We start from the raw sequence: 21760 nt of genomic DNA, 5'->3' as shown, positions 1-21760 counted from the left end.
CGGGGCGTGTCCGGGCCGGGGGCGGGGTCGGAGCGGCGTGGTGCTCTCCACTCTGAAGCGCTGCCTTGGTCTTCAGCAGAACTCTTTGGCGGGAGATCATGTCAGCCGTGGTAGCTCAGACGCTGCATGTTTTTGGTCTTCGATCCCACGTGGCCAACAATATCTTCTACTTCGATGAACAGATCATTATATTTCCTTCAGGAAATCACTGTGTGAAGTACAATGTGGATCAAAAATGGCAAAAATTCATTCCAGGTAAAACTTTTACCATCCTGACATATACAGGAATGGTATGTGCCACATATAACCCCATAATCCCAGCATGATGATTGGAAAGAAAGATTTTGGCCAATTTGAATATATATGGAGTATTATAAATGTAGAGGAAATAAATGGCGACTTGTATTATGAAACTAGATTAATCAGTCACACATATATAGTTAAAATCACATATAAAATGTTAATTTAAAAGTACTTTTTTCACTGTAATTTCATGAAAATATGTTAAGAATCCCTCTTTTGGTGTCTTCAATATCACTGCCTTTGTCATCACCAGAGCCACTTTTTGAGTTGTCTAACAGTTTTCCTGAGCACACCACCTTCATTATATCACCGTTTGAATCCATGTATGATGAAGACACTGTAAACTTTATCCCAAGTCGCAAATAACCATTTGTATAGCATTACAGCCCTTGTTTTTGTTCACAGTGGTCCTGTTGATGATATTCATTATTTCAACAACCGAATCCATTTTCCCATTCTTTGTTGCATTGACACCTTTTATTGTGACATATACATACAGAAGAATGTACCCTACATATATGTAATATTTAAAGAATTACGATAGAATGTAGATCTGTGAACCCAGCCACACAGCATAGGAAACAGAATATTACCAGTTCTAGTGCTTCTCCCTGTATTCTGTGTCTTGCTGCATCAGTTCAATATCATGCTTTTGAGATTCATGCATCTTGATACATATAGCCAAGTTCATTTTATTGCTATGCAGTGTTCCATCATATGAATATAATGTCTCAAATATATATATTCACTCTAGTATTGAGGGACATTTGGGAAATAATAATCATTTGCTATTACAAACTATACTACTATAAACATTCTTGCATGCATATACATTCATCTATTTGTGCAGATTCTCTAGGGCACACAGCCAGGACTAAAATTACTGAGTAATATGATAGTACCAATTTACACTCCCACTAGAAGTGCATAAGAGTTCTCATTCCTCAGCAACCCTGCCAACCCTTGGTATTGTCCAACTTTAATTTTTTGCTAATCCAATGGTTGAGAAAAGGAATTGTGGTTTTCGTTTGCATTTCGCTATCATTAATGATGATGAGTATCTGTTTATGGGCTATTCCTATTTAGTCGTATGTTAAATGCCTTGTTCAAGTCTTTTACTTGTTTTTTACAGTTTGTTGTGCAGGATATTTTTGGGCAATTTTATTGATTTACATGCACAATTTATATATTCTGTATATCAATAATTTGTCAGATATATATATATATATATGTCTTGCAAATAATTTCTTCCAGTTTGGGGCATTTTTCTCCCATCTTACAAGTATCTTTTGATGGACAAAAATTATTAGTTTTAATAAAGTCAAATTTATCAACCACATAATATTCTGTTGGAATAAGCTGTATTAAATACAGTTGACTTTAATGATGTTTATTTCCAGCATATTTGCTAAATTATTATAAATTCTAATGATTTGTCTATAGATTATGCAGAGATTTCTACATGGACTATCATATTATCTACAAATAACGATGACTTTCTTCCTTTTTCTTGTGTTACCTGTGCTGGTAAGCACCTCCAGACAGTGTTGAATAGGGGCAATAAAAATAGACATCTGGCCAGGTGCAGTGGCTCACGCCTGTAATTCCAGCACTTTGGGAGGCCGAGGTGGGCAGATCACGAGGTCAAGAGATCAAGACCATCCTGGCCAACATAGTGAAACCCTGTCTCTACTAAAAATACAAAAATCAGCTGGGCGTGGTGGCATGTGCCTGTAATCCCAGCTACTCGGGAGGCTGAAGCAGGAGAATTGCTTGAACCCGGGAGGCAGAGGTTGCGGTGAGCCAAGATCGTGCCACTGCACTCCAGCCTGGGAAACCAAGCAAGACCCTGTCTCAAAAACAAAAATAAAAAAGATCATATGACTTTCCAATATTAATTAAATTGTGGTTTTATACAGACAACATTAATTTATATTTGCTCTCATACTTACCAAACTTTTTCCCACCGTTACTCTTTACAAATCAGATATTCCAGCTGGGATCATTTTCCTTCTGCATTTACTGATAATGTATTAATAAATTCTCCCAGTTTTTGTCTGAAAATGACTTTATTTTATCCTCACTTCTGAAAGATAGTTTCAACAGGTGTGAAATTTTTATCAGCATATTATAGATCATATTCCATTGTGTTTTTTTGGCTTCTGTTTTGTTGCTGTGGTTAAGAAATTGGCTATCAGCATCGTCTTTCTGTAGATGATTTTTTTTTCTGGATGTTTAATATCTTCTCTGTCTATGGTGTATGTGTATATATACACATACACCATATACATATATATGTATAAAATACACGCCATATATACACACACCATATACTATATGTACATGTATATACATTGTATATATACATATGTGTATATATATACATACATATAGATACACACACATACACACACATCAGTATAGTTTTTATTTTCATTTTTTATCCTCCTAGGAATTCTTTGAGATTCCTGGATCTAAGGACAGGTTTCTTTTTTGTTCTGTTATCTCCTTCTGGAACTCCAAACCATCTCAACTCCATCCTTCACAGTTTTATTTTATTTTATTTTTGTTTAAGAAACCAGGTCTCACTCTGTTGCCCAGGCTGGAGTGCACTGGCACAATCATAGCTCACAGCAGTCTCAAACTCCTGGGCTCAAGCCATCCTCCCCACCTTAACCTCCTGAATAGCTGGGAATACAGGCATGCACCACCTTGACCAGCTAATTGTTTTTATGGAGATGGGGTCCGGCTATGTTGCCGAGGCTGGTCTTGAACTCCTGAACTCAACTTGTCCTCCCACCTCAGCCTCCCAAGTAGCTGGGATTACAGGTGCAAGCCACCACACCTGATGTTCATGTTTTTGGGTTTTTTTTTTTTTTTTGAACTCTTATTTGGATTTTTTATATCTTACTCTCTCTGTGTTGCATTCCAGATAATTACTTTAGATTTATCTCATAGTTCATTGCGTCTCTTTTCTGCTGCATCTAACTTAATGTTTAATGTATCCATTGAGATTTTAATTTCAGTTATTGTGCTCATATTCTTACACTTCTTACTGTATCACTTCTCTTCTGCTCCTAACTCCGTCTTATATCACCAGGGGCCTTGTACACATGTGGGTGGATCCTTGCAGCCCATATGTTCAAATTCTACCCATATATTCTATAAGCAACCACCCTATGCCCATCCTTCAGGCCCAGGTTGAGTAGAGACAGCCTGGGAAGAAACCAATGTTGGTCTTGTCTGCAGACTCAAGACCATCTGAGCAGGGAACTTCAGAGTCCTGTGTACCTGCAACATGATCTAGAAGAGGCAGTACAAACTCCAGGCAGCCACTGTATCCCACTTAATGGTAAGGGGTACAGCCAGAGAAAGACTCCAGGATGCTCTAAAATGTGAGGCCCAAGGGAGGATCTCCACTGACCAAGTCTAAGGGTATTACCCGTGAAGGGAAAAATATAAAGATCATGACATTGGGAGATCTGGATTTGATCTGGCTCCCCATTTTATAAGCTCACAGAGCCTCAGTCTCCTCATCTGTAAGATGGAGATGATGCTCAGCTTGCTCAGCTCAGAGTCATGATGAGGCTCAACATATTCATTTGTTCATTCAACAAAAATGTATTAAGTACCCCCTGTGTTCCAGGCACAAAATAGACACACACATATGCACATAAAATGCTGTCCTCACAGTGCTTCCATTCTAGGAGGGGAGAGTGACAAACAAAATAAAAAGAAGTACAGTCTACATGCTAGATAGTGATGGATGCTAATAAGAACAAATGAAGTATGGAAAGTGAAGCCGTTGGGGGAGTAAGAAGTTGTAGATAGGGAGGCTGGGGAGGGCTCACTGAGCAGTGATTTTTGAGTGAAGACTGAAGGAAAGGAAGGAGCTGGCCGTGCTGATGTGGGAGGGCAGGGGGAGTAGCTGAGAGACTAGCAAAAGCTCAGAGTTAGGAGGGTGCTTATTGTGTTGGAGGAATAGCTGGGAGGCCAGTGTGGCTGGAGTGGTAAGAACCAGGGGGTGAGGAGCAAGAGGGGAGGCAAAGAAAGAATGGGGAGCAACACCACAGAGGGCCTTGCAGTTCATGAGCTCTTACTCAGAGTCAAATGAGAAGCCATGAAGGGGTGCGGTCTGAGCAGCAACATGATCTGTGTTTCCTCAGGTTCATTCTGGCTGCTGTACAGAGGACAGATTTAAGGAGGGGAAAGAAAGGAAGCAGGGAGAACAGCTGAGGGATGATTGCTGTAATTCAAGTGAGAGATAATGGCACTTGGAGCAGGTAGAGGCAGGCGACAGGGTGGTGTGAAGAGATCAATAATGGATATGCTTTGAAGGTAGAGGTGACAGATTTCTTCATAGACACCATGTGGGGTGGAAGCAGGAAGAAGCAAGGTTTTGGGCCTGAGCATGGAAAGCATGGAGTTGCTGTTGATTGTGATAGAAAGGGCTAAAGAAGGAGCAGGTTGGTTTTGGACCTGTTAAGATTGATGTGCCTGCTAGATATTTACATGGAGATGCTCAGTAAGCAGGTTGATTTCAGGTCTGGATTTAAGGGAGGGAAGTCCAGGCTAGGAAAGGAATTTGAGGGTCATCAGCCTAGAGCTGAAATGTAAAGCCCTTAGAGTAGATGAGACTTCCCTAGGGCAGTGGTCCCCAACCTTTTTTGGCATTGGGGTAGGTTTCATGAAAAACAGTTTTTCCGTGGACAGGATGGAGAGGGTATGGGGGATGGTTTCAGGATGAAACTGTTCTGCCCCAGATCATCAGGCATTAGTTAAGATTCTCACAGAGAGCACACAATCTAGATCCCTCGCATGCATAGTTCACAACAGGGTTTGTGCTGCTATAAGAATCTAATGCCGCCACTGATCTGAGCTCAGGAGGTAATGCTTGCTCACCTCCTGCTGTGTAGCCCAGCACCGTGGGTGGGGGACCCCTGCCCTAGGGCATGAATATATTTACAAAAGAGAAGAAGCTGAAAGAGTGAGCTCTGAGCACTCCTGCATTTAGTGCTGGGGAAATGGGGAAGAACCAGCAAAAGAGGCTTTGGAGGAGTGGCCAAAAAGATCACAGGATATCTATGTGAGAAGTGAAGGATTCCCTATTTAATAAATGGTGCTGGGAAAACTGGCTAGCCATATGTAGAAAGCTGAAACCGGATCCCTTCCTTACACCTTATACAAAAATTAATTCAAGATGGATTAAAGACTTAAATGTTAGACGTAAAACCATAAAAACCCTAGAAGAAAACCTAGGCAATACCATTCAGGACATAGGCATGGGCAAGGACTTCATGTCTAAAACACCAAAAGCAATGGCAACAAAGCCAAAATTGACAAATGGGATCTAATTAAACTAAAGAGCTTGTGCACAGCAAAAGAAACTGCCATCAGAGTGAACAGGCAACCTACAGAATGGGAGAAAATTTTTGCAATCTACTCATCTGACAAAGGGCTAATATCCAGAATCTACAAAGAACTCAAACAAATTTACAAGAAAAAAACAAACAACCCCATCAAAAAGTGGGCGAAGGATATGAACAGACACTTCTCAAAAGAAGACATTTATGCAGCCAACAGACACATGAAAAAATGCTCATCATCACTGGCCATCAGAGAAATGCAAATCAAAACCACAATGAGATACCATCTCACACCAGTTAGAATGGCGATCATTAAAAAGTCAGGAAACAACAGGTGCTGGAGAGGATGTGGAGAAATAAGAACACTTTTACACTGTTGGTGGGACTATAAACTAGTTCAACCATTGTGGAAGACAGTGTGGTGATTCCTCAGGGATCTAGAACTAGAAATACCATTTGACCCAGCCATCCCATTACTGGCTATATACCCAAAGGATTATAATTCATGATGCTATAAAGACACATGCACAGGGATATTTATTGTGGCACTATTCACAATAGCAAAGACTTGGAACCAACCAAATGTCCATCAACGATAGACTGGATTAAGAAAATGTGGCACATATACACCATGGAATACTATGCAGCCATAAAAAAGGATGAGTTCATGCCCTTTGCAGGGATACGGATGAAGCTGGAAACCATCATTCTGAGCAAACTGTCACAAGGACAAAAAACCAAACACCACATGTTCTCACTCATAGGGGAGAATTGAACAATGAGAACACTTGGACACAAGAAAGAGAACATCACATACCCGGGCCTGTTATGGGGTGGGGGGAGGTGGGAGGGATAGCATTAGGAGATATACCTAATGTAAATGACGGGTTAATGGGTGCAGCACACCAACATGGCACATGTATACATATGTAACAAACCTGTACATTGTGCACATGTACCCTAGAACTTAAAGTATAATAATAATAAAAAAAGGATATCTATGTGAGAGGTGAAAATATTTTAAGGAGGAGAGGCAAGGCATCAGCTGAGTCGAAACAATGCAAAAGCCTTTTACAAACTCTAAAATCAGTCAACATATATCAAGAACATACTAAGTTCCAGACACCGGTGATTGAACAAATGAATGAATGAGCAAGAATGGCCTCTACCCTCCAAGAGCTCTCAGTATTGTAGTGGAGGCAGGTTGTGTAATTCAAATGAGTAGGACTGTGCAAGTGAGCTGGACAAATGCTATGCCAGGTAGGAACCTGGCACAAAAGCACAATAGGAGGGAGTGAGCAGTGTTCCTTTGCCTCCTCTAGGCTATTACATACTCCTAGTTTTAACTTTCCCTTATGCTTTTTACCTCAAATCTGTATTTTCAGCCTCAACCCCTCCCGCTGGCTTTAGAACCATATCCAACTGCTGGACCTCCATACCCAACTGTTCCACAGTGTGTACCTCACACGCAACATATCTGAGATTGAGTTTATCTTTTCCTTTCTTTTCCCTCTCTTTCCTTAAGACAGTACCTTGCTAGATATTCAAGCACATGATAAAGATATGATTTTACAAAAACAATGTGGTCCTGCCTGGCATGGTGGCTCATACCTGTAATCCCAACAGTTTGGGAGTCAGAGGCGGGAGGATCACTTGAGCCCAGGAGTTGAAGACAAGCATGGGCAACATAGTGAGACCCCATATCTACAAAAAACTTAAAATGTTGGCTGGGTGTGGTGGTGTGTGCCTATATTCTTAGCTACTTGGGAGGCTGAGGCAGGAGGATCACTTGAGCCTGGGAGTTCAAGGCTGCAATGAGCCATGATTGCACCACTGCACTCCAACCTGGGTGACACAGCGAGACCCAGTCTCTAAAAAAAACCAAAAGTGGCTCTAATATAAATATCCTAGAAACCCAATAATATGTCTATAAATATGTAACTTCAATATCTATTTTTTATTTATTTATTTTTGAGACGGATTCTCGCCCTGTCACCCAGGTTGGAGTGCAGTGGCACAATCTCAGTTCACTGCAACCTCTACCTCCGGGTTCAAATGATTCTCCTGCCTCAGGCTCCTGAGTAGCTGGAATTACAGGCACCTGCCACCATGCCTGGCTAATTTTTGTATTTTTATTAGAGATGGGGTTTCACCACCTTGGCCAGGCTGGTCTCCTACTCCTGACCTCAAGTGATCTGCCCACCTCAGCCTCCCAAAGTGCTGGGATTACAGGTGTGAGCCACCATGCCCGGCCTAGTAACTTTGATATCATAAAGGTGGCATTCGTCATTAGTCCTGGGACAACCAGTTAGGTATTTGGGACATGGAAATCAATTTAGATCCTCACTTCATGCTTCATACCTTTTACCATCATAAACCCTAGATGGATTAAAGTTGGAAGTATAAAGATTTCATAAGCAAATGTCAAATAGTTGGATGGGCTATTTTAAGCAAAAGATGATGGACATACTTTCCCCCATAACCCCTAACTTCCTGAGCCTATATTCCCTCAGAGGTGTCCCAGTACTCACAGTCACCTAAACCAGCATCCTAAATGTCATTCATTCCTCATTTCTCCCCCTCACCCAGGCAGTCCACTAAGTTCTACTGGTGTTACCTCTTAGCATCTCTCTAATCTCCGCTCGTCCCCATTCCTCCCCATTCCTATTGCCACTACTGCCTTCTCATTGCATCTTGCTGCCGTCACGTTTCAGTTTTGAAATAATCTGCTGACCAGTTTCCTGCCCTCCAAGATTGTCTTCCATACAGCCACCAGAGGGATCTACAACACACTCACCCTTCCTAAAATTTTTCAGCGGCCTCCCAGGTAAAGTCCAAACTTTTGTGCAAGGCTCTCAGTGACCTAGAATCTGGGATCTTCTCTGAACTGCAGCTACTGTCTGCATCCCTTCTAGAGAATTCCCATGGGCTGGGCATGCAAGCCTGCTGAGCAACTTGCTGCATCTCTCCTTGGCGTGTTGTGAAGCAGCAGCATGAGGGCCCATCACATGGGGACCCATCACATCGCTCTCTAGCTCATCCTCCCTTGCCTCACTCACACTCCCTGCCCTGGGCCTGTATCCACCATCCACTTATCCACTAGACACAGTGCCCAGGACCCACAATACTTTTGAAGACCTAGGAAAATGTTTTAGTATTTATTTGAAAATCAGAAAAAACATGAATATATAATAGTGAATCCAGCCTAGATTATATTCCTCTTTATACCAATACAGTCATAAAGTATATTACTGCATACATTTTAAAATAATATATGTGTGTGTGTGTATATATAGGTATGTATATAAAAATATATATGTATATATACGTATATAAAATATATATACGTATCTATAAAACATATATACGTATATATATAAAAATATATACGTATCTATAAAACATATATAAGTATATATATAAAATATATATACGTATATATAAAATATATACGTATATATAATATACGTATATATATAAAATATATATACGTATATATAAAATATATACGTATATATAAAAATATATATATAATATATGTATATATATAAAATATATATATTTTTTGAGATGGAGTTTCACTCGTGTCGCCCAGGCTGGAGTGCAATGGCTCAATCTCGGCTCACCGCATCCTCCACCTCCCAGGTTCAAGTGATTCTCCTGCCTCAGCCTCCCAAGTAGCTGGGATTACAGGCATGTGCCACCATGCCCGGCTAATTTTGTATTTTTAGTAGAGACAGAGTTTCTCCATGTTGGTCAGGGTGGTCTCGAACTCCCAACTTCAGGTGATCTGCCCACCTTGGCCTCCCAGAGTGTTGGGATTACAGGCATGAGCCACCGCGCCCAGCCTATAAATATATTTTTAAACATTTTTTAATGAAGGAGGGGGCCATGAAATCAAAAGTACCTAGAGCCCTCGAAAACCATAATGTGACCCTGATTGCATTTCCCAAATAAAGTATTTGCACTTTAATCTTTGCCTGAGGCTCTGTTTTCTACAGGATCACAGCCTTCATTTTCATTCTTATTACTTCATGGTTGCGAGATGAGTGCTCTATCTCCAGATATCACCTCTAGATTTCAGGGAAAAGAGGATAGAATGCAGCTGTCTAGCTTTCAAGGAAGCACCAGCTTTATCATAAAGCCACTCCAGAAGACTTCTGCCTCCATCTCATGGCCAGAATGTCACACATGTCAGCTAACTGCAAGGGAGGCTGAGGAATCTAGTAGTTGGCATCCCAACCTCTGGAGTAGAGAAGGAGTGATGAGCTAGCCACTCAGGGGAATAAAGGCCTCTATGGTCTGACCCTATTCCACCCCTTTAGGCCCATCTTTGGTTACCCCATCTCACATGCAATGCTCCAGCAACACCCACTGCTTGCAGTTCTCGCACTATGCTGTACCCTTCGTCACATCCACCCGGTGGCTCAAGCTCTTCCTGCCATCTACCACCCAGCCCCCATCTCACCTCGCCCCCTGCCCTCCTTCAGGAAGGTTTCCCTGACTTCTCCTCCCACCTCATCCTCCAAGGTGCCTGCCCTAGTCATTTTCTTTTGGGGACAGAGTCTCGCTCTGTCTCCTGGGCTGGAGTGCAGTGGCATGATCTAAGCTCACTGCAATCTCCGCCTCCCAGGTTCAAGTGATTCTCCTGCCTCAGCCTCCCGAGTAGCTGGGATTACAGGTGCCTGCCACCACACCCGGCTAATTTTTTTATTTTTAGTAGAGATGGGGTTTCACCATGTTGGCCAGGCTGGTCTTGAACTCCCGATCTCAAGTCATCTGCCCACCTCGGCCCCCTGAAGTGCCGGGATTACAGGCATGAGCCACTATGCCTGGCCCCTAGTCATCTTCATAATACCCAAACACAGCTATGCCAAGGCCGCCTTTCTTCTTTGTGTCCACCACTGTCCACTCCAGTGCCCACTACTGTGCCTGGTTCCTGTTGAACCCTGGTGAAAGTGTGATCTACCCTGATTATTTCCTTTTTCCTCTGTTTGCAGGCTCAGACAAGAGTCAGGGCATGTTGGCCTTGTCCATCAGTCCCAATCGGCGGTACCTCGCTATCTCTGAGACTGTGCAAGAAAAACCTGCCATCACCATTTATGAATTGTCATCCATCCCTTGCCGGAAGCGCAAAGTTCTTAATAATTTTGACTTCCAAGTTCAGAAATTTATTAGCATGGCTTTTTCTCCAGACTCCAAATACCTATTGGCTCAGACATCACCTCCAGAGTCAAATCTTGTCTATTGGCTGTGGGAAAAACAGAAAGTAATGGCCATTGTTAGAATTGACACTCAGAACAACCCTGTCTACCAGGTACCTAGTAGTGTGACAAGTATCATGAAAATTATAAAAAATAGAACTACTCTTTATTGAATGTTTTCTAGGTACCACAGTTCTAATTTCCTCCATGCATTTTAAAATTTATTCTTACAACAACCATATAAGGTATGCACAATCATTATCCCCATTTTACAGATGAGAGAACTGAGGCTCCAAGAGGTTAAGTCACTCACTCAAGATCACAGAGGTAGTGAATAGCAGAGCTAGGAGTTCTCCAACTCCAGCTCCTGTCTTCTTTACTCTGGCCCAGAACTGCTTTCTGGTCACAGGTTTGGCCCAGAAGTGGATTAATAAAACTTGCTTTCTCTCCCCAGTCCTAGCCTCTTTTTCTAGCAGCAATTGCTGGGCAGTAGGAAGATTTCCGAAATGTGATGTAACATGGTAGGTAGGTCTTTAGGAAGCTGTTGCTGAATTTGCAGTTATGTAAGGAGCAGAACCTTCTATTGTGTCTTGAGGGTAAAAGGAAGAAGACCCCTCAGGAACCTGATTGATGGTTTAGGCAGGGGGTCCCAAGGAGGTTTGATCTTGGTTCACTCACCCTAGTCTAGGATCTAGCACTCCATTCCACAAGTTCAACAACTCAGTTCTGTTCATGTTCAGGGATTCTAGCTAATCAGTGTCTCCAGCATAGACTCAATTATTCAACTCACAAGATACTGATGTGTAAACCAGCATATCACAACCAGAATGCTCACATCATTTATCCAGTATATTCCCTTCCTAGTAATAGAGAAGTTGAGCGGTGAAATTATAATAGTAATCAGAAAGCTGCTGGGTGATTATTCCAGAATCAGACCAAAGGCAGGTAGAACCAGAAGGGTATTTCAACCAGGCCACAGTGAGGCCTGATGAAGCACCTCCTGCTCTGACTAAGTAGATTCACCAACCATTTATTGGATGCCCATGATGAATCCAGCACTGGGAAAACAGAGATGAAAAAGTCACAGCCCCTCAGGTTGCTCACTATATAGTCAGGACAGCAGGTTGACTGCCTATTACTGTACAGGTAGTCCCCAACTTACTATGGTTCAACTTAAAATATTCATCTTTACAATGGTACAAGAGTGATATGCACTCAGGAGAAAGAGACCAAGTAATACGCTTTCATGATGCAGGGCAGCAGCTGCAGCTACAGCCCCCGGTCAGCTGCTCAATCACGAGGGTAACAACCAAGATACTCTACAGTGTGGTGCTGTGTGGCCACATGGCTTTGCCCATTTTCAACTTGTGGTGTTTTCAACTTATGATGGGTTTATCAGGACATGATCCCATTGTAAGTAGAGGAGCAGGTGTACATTGGGATAAGAGCTGTAATTGAAGGATGTTCAGTTGGTGGGAGACCACATAGCATCCCCTGACATGTGGTTTCTTTCCTCCTGGACAGGGCTATGAAAACCTATCAGACCCTCTTTTTCTGTGTTTCCAGCTGAGCTTTATTCCATTTTGTTGGCACTGGGTGTGGCTCTTGTCAAAAGCTGCTCATTCTGCTCTTTGGCCTTTGTCGATTTCCTAGTTTGACTCCTAGTTTCACACATATCCCTGTAAATATAATAGATTATAGATGTGTGCCCTTATCAAATGCAGCATAAAACTACAGATTTTGTGATGTTTAGGAGATATTCTGAGCAGCCTGAAATAAATATTAATTTGTAAAATGGGAAATAATTCCATCAAGAATAGTTTCATAAATTTTTTTCTTCAATTCTCTCACATTTTACAGGTGAGCTTCAGTCCGCAGGATAACACTCAGGTGTGTGTCACTGGACATGGGATGTTTAAGCTTCTCCGTTTTGCTGAGGGAACCCTGAAGCAAACCAACTTTCAGAGGGGAGAACCCCAAAACTATCTAGCCCACACCTGGGTGGCTGATGACAAGATTGTCGTTGGCACTGACACAGGCAAACTCTTCCTCTTTGAATCTGGAGATCAGCGTTGGGAGACCAGCATAATGGTCAAGGAACCTACCGATGGTTCAAAGAGCCTGGATGTCATCCAGGAATCAGAGAGGTAATGGTGCTTCTTGGGCTGGTGCTCCCACATTCATTGTACTGACAGCATTATACAGAAGACAGCACTCTTTAGAAACCACTCATAACCCCTCTACCGTAAAAGTCAACTATGCCCATTTTCCCTCTTCCTCTCTAGTTTTCGTCTATATTTAAGCACAAATTTAACAGTTATAACCATAGACTAGATACAATTCTTTTTATTTGTTATACCTAACCTCATTTTATAAACATTATAGTATTACTGGTCTTCAAAACTATAGTTTTTAGAAAATATATTTTCCAGTGGCTAATTTAATGAATTGATCCATGTCTACCAAGCCCTTGTAGTATACAAAAGGCATCTCTTGCTAGATGCTGGGGACACAAGTCCTCAAGGAACTTACAATTGAGCAGGAGGAGACAGACCAACAAGCGCAAGGAAATGTTTTAGGTAAATCTGACAGAGGATAGGGGTAAAGTGCAATCTCAGGAAGGAGTGGTTATTGACCACTGTAATAGAGATGCCACGTTATCTCTATGACAACCAGTAAAAATCATATCTCCTGTGTATTGGAATGTACCGTTACATACACCAGACACTGCTTTAAACATTTTATAAACCCATTTGATTCTTACCCTGTATAGTTCATACTATTATCGTGCCCATTTTGTAGACAAGGAAACTGAGGATCAAAGAGGTAAGTGAACTACCCAAGATCATTCCGCTGATAAGTGGCAGGCTCAGGATTCAAACCCAGATCTCTCTGATGCCAGAGCCTGGGCCCACAACCCCAGTGACATCCTGTAGATTCTTCTTCCTCAGTAACCTTCAATCCACCCATTTTCACTGCCATCCCCCCATGCCAATGGCATATCCTTTTTTTTTTTTTTTTTTTTTTTTTTTGGTGAGTATGTAGGAGCTTCCTAAAAAGTCTCCATAACCTTCTCCAGGAGCTGTGTTCACAGTCCTTCAGCTCTGGGGTCCAGGCCTCCCAGAACAAAGCCCAGACTCCTTGGCTTGGCCCAAGCATATCTGCGACTCTTTTCCTCTACAACTCTCGCCTCTGTCTACTCCACACGCCCCAAGCACTCTCTTGCTTCTAGGCTTGGCCATGTGCAGTTTGTGTACAGTTCCCAGGCCAAAGGGTAGTATTTGGCTGTGGAAAAGGGGATCATTGGGTGGTTTCTGTCACACCCAGTGACAGCCTTCTTTCTCCTCCCCAGCAGAATTCATCTCCTCAAGATTGTCTCTATAAATTGTGTATGCTGTTTTTTTGTTTCCAGTCTGATTGAATTTCCACCAGTCAGTTCTCCACTCCCTTCCTATGAACAGATGGTGGCGGCCAGTAGCCACAGCCAGATGTCCATGCCCCAGGTGTTTGCCATTGCAGCCTATTCAAAGGGATTTGCCTGTTCTGCTGGGCCAGGGAGAGTTCTGCTGTTTGAGAAGATGGAAGAAAAGGATTTTTACCGTGAGAGCAGAGAAATCAGGGTAAGGAGGGAAGAAAAAAAAGAAGCAAAACGGGGGTCCTATTGGCATTTGTTCCCCAGCAGCAGTTCTCTGAGAAGGCATCTGATGGGGAGGGATAGGGCAGGACTGCTGAGCAGAAATGGTGAAATGGTGACTCGAGATGTCTGTCCTGAGAGAGGTTTTAGGATGAGGTGAACAGAATTAGAGTTTAAAAATAGGAAAATCAACCAGCATATTGGCTTGTGCCTGTATTCCCAGCACTTTGGGAGGCCGAGGTGGGTGGGTCTCTTGAACTCAGGAGTTCTAGACCAGCCTGGGCAACATGGTGAAACCCCATCTCTACAAAAAAAAAAAAAAAAGTTATGAGGTCAGGAGTTTGAGACCAGCCTGGCCAACATGGTGAAACCCCGTCTGTACTAAAAATACAAAATTAGCCAGGCGTGGCAGTGTGTGCCTGTAGTCCCAGCTACTTGAGAGGCTGAGGCAGGAGAATAGCTTGAACCCAGGAAGCAGAGGTTGCAGTGAGCCAAGATCGCTCCACTGCACTCCAGCCTGGGCGACAGATTGAGACTCTGTCTCAAAAAAAGAAAAAAAAATACAAAATACAAAAAGTAGCCAGGTATGGTGGCACGTGTCTGTAATCCCAGCTAGAATTGCTTGAACCCGGGCAGCAGAGGTTGTAGAAAGCCAAGATCACACCACTGCACTCCAGCCTGGGCGACAGAGCAAGACTGTCTCAAAAAAAAAAAAAAAAAAAATTAGCCAGGTGTGGTGGTGTGCACCTGTAGTCCCAGTTACTTGGGAGGCTGAGGTGAGAGGATGGCTTGAGCCTGGCAGGTGGAAGTTGCATTGAGTGAAGATCATGCCACTGTATTCCAGTCTGGGTGACAGAGCCAGACCCTCTCTCAGAAAAACAAAGAATAGGAGGATCCCAGGAAGCAGCCTGGTCTGGGAGTCTGTAAGCTAAAGTTATCCAAGAAAACTCTGAAAGCCTAGGCCGGGCGCAGTTGCTCACGCCTGTAATCCCAGTACTTTGGAAGGCCGAGGCAGGTGGATCATGAGGTCAGGAGATCAAGACCATCCTGGCTAACACGGTGAAACCCCATCACTACTAAAAATACAAAAAATTAGCCGAGCACGGTGGTGGGCGCCTGTTGTCCCAGCTACTTGGGAGGCTGAGGCAGGAGAATGGCGTGAACCCGGGAGGCGGAGCTTGCAGTGAGCTGAGATAGCGCCACTGCGCTCTGGCCTGGGCAAAAGAGCGAGACTCCGTCTCAAAAAAAAAAAAAAAAAAAAGAAAACTCTGAAAGCCTAAGGCCACACTGACAACGTGGGGACATTACTGATAGCTGTTTTGCATCTTGGGCAGATTCCTGTGGACCCACAGAGCAATGATCCAAGTCAGTCTGACAAACAGGACGTTCTCTGCCTGTGCTTCAGCCCCTCAGAGGAAACTCTGGTTGCCAGCACCAGTAAGAACCAACTCTACAGCATCACCATGTCCCTGACAGAGATCAGCAAGGTGAGTCTTTCCAGCAATGGTCCTTCCAGACCAGGGCCCATCTGCCTGGCTGGGGGACTAGTCACCATGTGGGCAAATTTTAATCCAAATAAGTTAGCATAAACGCATGCATCCCCTTAATACAGAGCAAAACAAAATTCTAATTTTAAGATATTCACATAGAAGCATGCTGATAGACTCAGTGGGACTGTGATTGCTACAGTAACTTTGGAGGACAGACATATTGGCATTGTCCATCAAATTTAAATCCCACATATCCTTTTACCCAGAAATTGCATTTTAAGGCATTTAATCTATTGCTATATTTTCTCATGTATACAAATAAGTATATATAAAAATGTTTCTTTTTCCTTTTCACTGTTTGGAATAACAAAGAAAGCTAGTATAAATACACTGCAGACATTACAACAAAAAAGCACTATTAAAGATAGAGGTCATATTGTACTTAAAATGGCTCAGTACCAATAAGATATTACAATTTTAAGTCTGCATGTACCTAATACCATAGATTCAAAATATATAAACCAAATCTGGACAGAACAACAAGGAAAATAGACCATCTACAATCATAGCAGAAGATTTAACATATCTTTCTCAGTAATGGTCCTTCTTTTTATAACAACTTAATTGAGTTATGATTCACATACAAATTGCCTATTCAAAGTATACAATTCAGTGGTTTTTAGTATATTCAAAGAGTTATGCAACCATTTATCATAGACATCCTTAGGACATTTTTATCACCTCAAAAAAAAAAAAAAAAAAAAAGCCCATACCCTTTAGCTATTATTATTCCTCCATCCTCCCAATTATCACCCCTCCCCACCCCAGCCCTAGGCCACTACTTACCTACTTCATGTCTCTATATATAGATTTGCCTATTCTAGACATTTCATACAAATGGAATCATAAAACGTGGACTTTTATGACTGGCTTCTTTGACTTAGCATAATGGGTTTTGTTGTTGTTTTGAGACAGGGTCTTGCTCTGTCACCCAGGTGGGAGTGCAGTGGTGTGATCATGGCTCACTGCAGCCTTGACCTCCTGGGCTCAAGCAATCTTCCCACCTCAGCCTCCCAAGTAGTTAGGACTACAGGTGCACGCCACCACACCCAGCTAGCTTTTGTATTTTTAGTAGAGACAGGGTTTTGCCATATTTCCCAGGCTGGTCTTGAGCTCCTGAGCTCAAGCAGTCCACCTGCCACGTCCTCTCAAAGTGTTGGGATTACAAGCATGAGCCACCACACCTGGCCAGCATGTTTTCAATGTTCATCCATGTTATAGCAGGTATCAGTACTTCATTCCTTTTTTATGGCCAAATAATATTAAATTATATGGATATACTATATTTTATTCACCAAATTTGTATATTTGGGTTGTTTCTACCTTTTGGCTTTTATGAATAATGCAACTAGTTTTTATGTGGATGGGTTTTCATTTCTCTTCCTAGAAGTGGAATTGCTGAGTCATATGGTAACTTCATGTTCAATTATTTGAGGAACTGCCATACTGTTTTCCAAAGTTGCTGGACCATTTTATATTCCCATAAGCAGTATATGAGCATTCTGATTTCTCTATATTCTTGCCAAAACTTGTTATTATCTTTTTTATTATAGCCATCTTAGTGGGTAAGAAGTGGTATCTCATTGTGGTTTTGATTTGCATTTACCTGGTGATTAATGATGAACGTCTTTTCAAGAATTTCTAATTCTTCTTTGAAGAAATGTCTATTCAGATTTTTTGCCCATTTAAAAAATTGAGTCATATGTCTTTTTATTATTGAGTTGTAACAGTTATTTATAATTCTAGATATAAGTCCTTTATCAGATATGTGATTTGCAAATACTATATCCCATTCTGTGGGTTGTCTTTTCGCTGTTTTGATGTTGTCTTTTGATGAACAGTTTTCAATTTTGATGAAACTGAATTTATCTATTTTTCTTTTGTTGGTTGTGCTTTTCGTGTTATATTTAAGAAGCCAATGCCTGAGGCCATGAAGATTTACCTCTGTATTTCTTCTAAGAGTTTCATAGTGCTAGCTCTTACATCTAGGTCTTTAATCCATTTTGAATTCATTTGAGTATATGGGATGGTATAGGGGTCCAACTTCATTCTTTGGCATGTAGATATCCAGTCGTCACAGCATCATTTGTTGAAAAGGCTAGTCTTTCTCCATTGACTAGTCTTGGCATCTTGTTGGAAATCAGTTGACACATGGGTTTGTTTCAGGACTTCCAATTCTGTTCCATTGATCTGTCTATCTTTATGCCAGTACCACACTGTCTTGATAACTGCTGCTTTGTAGCAAACTTTAAAATTGGGAATTGTGAATCTTGCAAATTTGGTCTACTTTATCAAGATTGTTTTGGGTAGTCTGTGTCCCTTGCAATTCCATATGGATTTTACAGTCAGCTTTTCAATTTCTACAAGAAGCCATCTGGGATCCTTATAGGGATTGCATTGAATTTATAGATCAATGTGGGGACTGTTGCCATCTTAACAATATTAAGCCTTCCAATTCTTGAGCATGAGATATTTTCCATTTATTTAGATTGTCTTTAATTTGTTTCAAGAATGTTTTGTAGTTTTCAGAGTATAACTTTTGCACTTCTTTTGTTAATGTATTCTGAAAAATTTTCTTCTTTATGATGCTATTGTAAATTGAATTATTTTCCTAATTTCATTTTTGGATTGTTCATTCTAAGTGTATAGAAATACAATTAATTTTTGCATACTGATCTTGTCTCCTGCAGCCTTGCTAAACTCATTTATTAGTTCCAATAGTTTTTGTATTAGGTTATTCTGGCTTTGCTGTAAACGAATACCTGAGACTGAGTAATTTATAAAGAAAGGAAGTTTAATTAGCTCATGGTTCTGCAGGGTGTACAGGAAGCGTGGTGCTGGCATCTGCTTCTGGTAAGGGTTCAGGAAGTTTACAATAATGGTGGAAGATGAAGGGGTAGTATGCACATCACATGGTGAGAGCAGGAGCAAGAGAGGGAGGTGAGAGATGCCACACACTGTTAAACAAACAGATCTCTCACGAACTCACTCATCACCAAGGGGATGTCACTAAACCATTCATGAGGGATATGCCCCCAATGATCCAAGCACCTCCCACCAGGTCCCACCTTCAACACTGGGGATTACATTTCAACATGAGATTTGGAGGAGACAAATATCCAAATTTTATCAGTGTTTTTAGTGAATTCCTTAGGATTTTCTATATATAAGATCATGACATCTGCAATAGAGGTAGTTTTAGTCTTCCTTTCCAATCTGTGAATGCCTGTTACTTATTTTCCTTGCCTAGTTGCCATGGCTAGAACCTCTAGTATCATGTCAAATATCAGTGATGAGAGCAGATCCTTGTCTTGTTCCTAATCTTAGGGAAAAAGCATCCAGTCTTTTTTTTTTTTTTTTTTTTTTTTTTTGAGACGGAGTCTTGCTCTGTCACCCAGGCTGGAGTGCAGTGCCGCAATCTCGGCTCGCTGCAAGCTCTGCCTCCCGGGTTCACGCCATTCTCCTGCCCTCAGCCTCCCGAGTAGCTGGAGCTACAGGCGCCTGCCACCACGCCCGGCTAATTTTTTGTATTTTTAGTAGAGACAGGGTTTCACCGTGTTAGCCAGGATGGTCTCGATCTCCTGATCTCGTGATCTGCCTGCCTCGGCCTCCTAAAGTGCTGGGATTACAGGCATGAGCCACTGTGCCCGGCTGCATCCAGTCTTTAACGATTAAGTTTGATGCTGTCTGTAGGTTTTTTTGAAGATACTGTTTATCAGGCTGAAAAAGTTCCCTTCTGTTCCTAGTTTGTTGAATGTTTTTATCATGAACGGCTGTTGGATTTTGTCAAATTTTTTTTTCTGTGTCTATTGAAATGATTGTGTGAGTTTTCGTTTTGACTTTATTAATATAGTATATTATACTAAGTGATTTTCAGATGTTAAACCACCCTTGCATTCCTGGGATAAAATCCACTTGGCCATAGTATATAATCATTTTCGTATTAGTATATTCAATTTACTAGTATTTTGTTGAGGATTTTTGTATCTATATTTATAAGAAATAGTGATCTGTAGTTTTCTTGTGATGTCTTTGACTGCTTTTGCATCAGGGCCTCATAGAATGAGTTGGGAAGTGTTCCAGCCACTTCTGATCTTTTGAAGTGTTTGTGAAGAATTGGTATTAATTCTTCTTTAAGTGTTTGGTAGAATTCACCAGTCAAGTCATCTGGGCCTGGGCTTTTCTTTGTGGAAAGTTTCTTTTTCTAATTAATCTCTTTACCTATTTTCATCTATTTAGATTGTCTATTTCTTCTTGAGCCAGTTTCAGTTTTTGTGTCATTCTGGGAATTTGTCTATTTGTCTAATTTAGTGGCATGCAATTGTTCATAGTATTCCTTTATGATCCTTTTTATTTCTGTAAGCTTAATAGTAATATTCCCTCTTTCAGCCAGGCGCGGTGGCCCACGCCTGTAATCCCAGCACTTTGGGAGGCCAAGGTGGGCGGATCACGAGGTCAGGAGATCGAGACCATCCTGGCTAACACGGTGAAACCCCGTCTCTACTAAAAATACAAAAAATTAGCCAGGCGTGGTGGCGGGCACCTGTGGTTCCAGCTACTTGGGAGGCTGAGGCAGGAGAATGGTGTGAACCTGGGAGGCGGGGCTTGCAGTGAGCCAAGATCGTGCCACTGCACTCCAGCCTGGGTGACAGAGCAAGACTCCGTCTCAAAAAAAAAAAAAAAAAAAGTAATATTCCCTCTTTCAGTTGTGATTATATTAATATGATTTTCCTCCCCCCACCTTTTTTTTGGTCTCTTTAAAGAATCAGCTTTCGGTTTCATTGATTTTTCTCTATTGCTTTGCTATTCTCTATTTCATTAATGTTCACTCTAATCTTTACTGTTTCCTTCCTTTGGCTTGCTTTAGGTTTAGGTTACTCTTTTTTTTTTTTTTTTCCAGTGTCTTAAGGTAGAAGATTAGGTTATTTATTTAAGATCTTTCTTTTTTGAAAATGTAGGTATTTGCAGCCAGAAAAAAATTCCTCTTAATATTGCTTACCATAAATTTTGCTATGTCTTTATTTTCATTAATCTCAAATATTTTGGAATTTCTCTTTTGATTTCTTTCTGACCCATTGGTTTTAGGAGTGTGTTGTTAAATTTCTGCTTATTTGTGAGTTTTCCAGTTTCTTTCTGTTTGTTATTAATTATTAATTTAATTACACTGTGCTTAGAGAATATATTTTGTATTATTTCTATTCTTTTAAATTTATTAAGGTTTGTTTTTGGCCTGGCATATAATCTGTTCTGGAGACTGCTCTATATGCACTTGAGAAGAATGTATATTCTGTTATTATTGAGTTGGGTGTTCTATATACGTCTGTTAGGTCTGGTTGGTTTTTAGTGTTGTTCAAATCTTCTGTTTCTTGTCATCTTCTGCCTACTTGTCTTGATTGTTTTTGAAAGTGGTGTATTGCATGGCCTGGTGTGGTGGTTCATGCCTGTAATCCCAGCACTTCGGGAGGCCGAGGTGGGCAGATCACCTGAGGTCAGGAGTTCGTGACCAGCCTGACCAACATGGAGAAACTCCGTGTCTACTAAAAAAATACAAAATTAGCCAGGCGTGGTGGCGTATGCCTATAATCCCAGCTACTTGGGAGGCTGAGGCAGGAGAATCACTTGAACCCAGGAGGCAGAGGTTGTGGTGAGCCAAGCTTGTGCTGTTGCACTCCAGCCTGGGCAATGAGAGTGAAACTCCATCTC

At 41.5% G+C, this 21760-nt stretch overlaps 1 protein-coding gene across 2 annotated transcripts in view; it reads left to right on the top strand.

Annotated features, from left to right (window-relative positions):
* Positions 1 to 21760, top strand: part of CFAP57 (cilia and flagella associated protein 57) — an 87745-nt gene that overhangs the window by 301 nt on the left and 65684 nt on the right. Inside the window, exons 2-6 of one of the 2 annotated variants that reach the window (XM_054536692.1) lie at positions 77 to 255; positions 10670 to 10986; positions 12734 to 13020; positions 14286 to 14493; positions 15842 to 15994. In XM_054536692.1, the coding sequence (XP_054392667.1) occupies positions 99 to 255; positions 10670 to 10986; positions 12734 to 13020; positions 14286 to 14493; positions 15842 to 15994 (1122 nt within the window). In that variant the 5' untranslated portion in view covers positions 77 to 98. The remainder of the gene's footprint in view (positions 1 to 76; positions 256 to 10669; positions 10987 to 12733; positions 13021 to 14285; positions 14494 to 15841; positions 15995 to 21760) is intronic. The other variant, XM_024252728.3, reaches the window with a different exon arrangement.

Source organism: Pongo abelii, chromosome 1 (assembly GCF_028885655.2).
Source record: "Pongo abelii isolate AG06213 chromosome 1, NHGRI_mPonAbe1-v2.0_pri, whole genome shotgun sequence".
NCBI classification, from domain to species: Eukaryota; Metazoa; Chordata; class Mammalia; order Primates; family Hominidae; genus Pongo; species Pongo abelii.
Note: the sequence above shows the minus strand (reverse complement) of the source record. Positions and strands in the feature narration are given on the sequence as shown.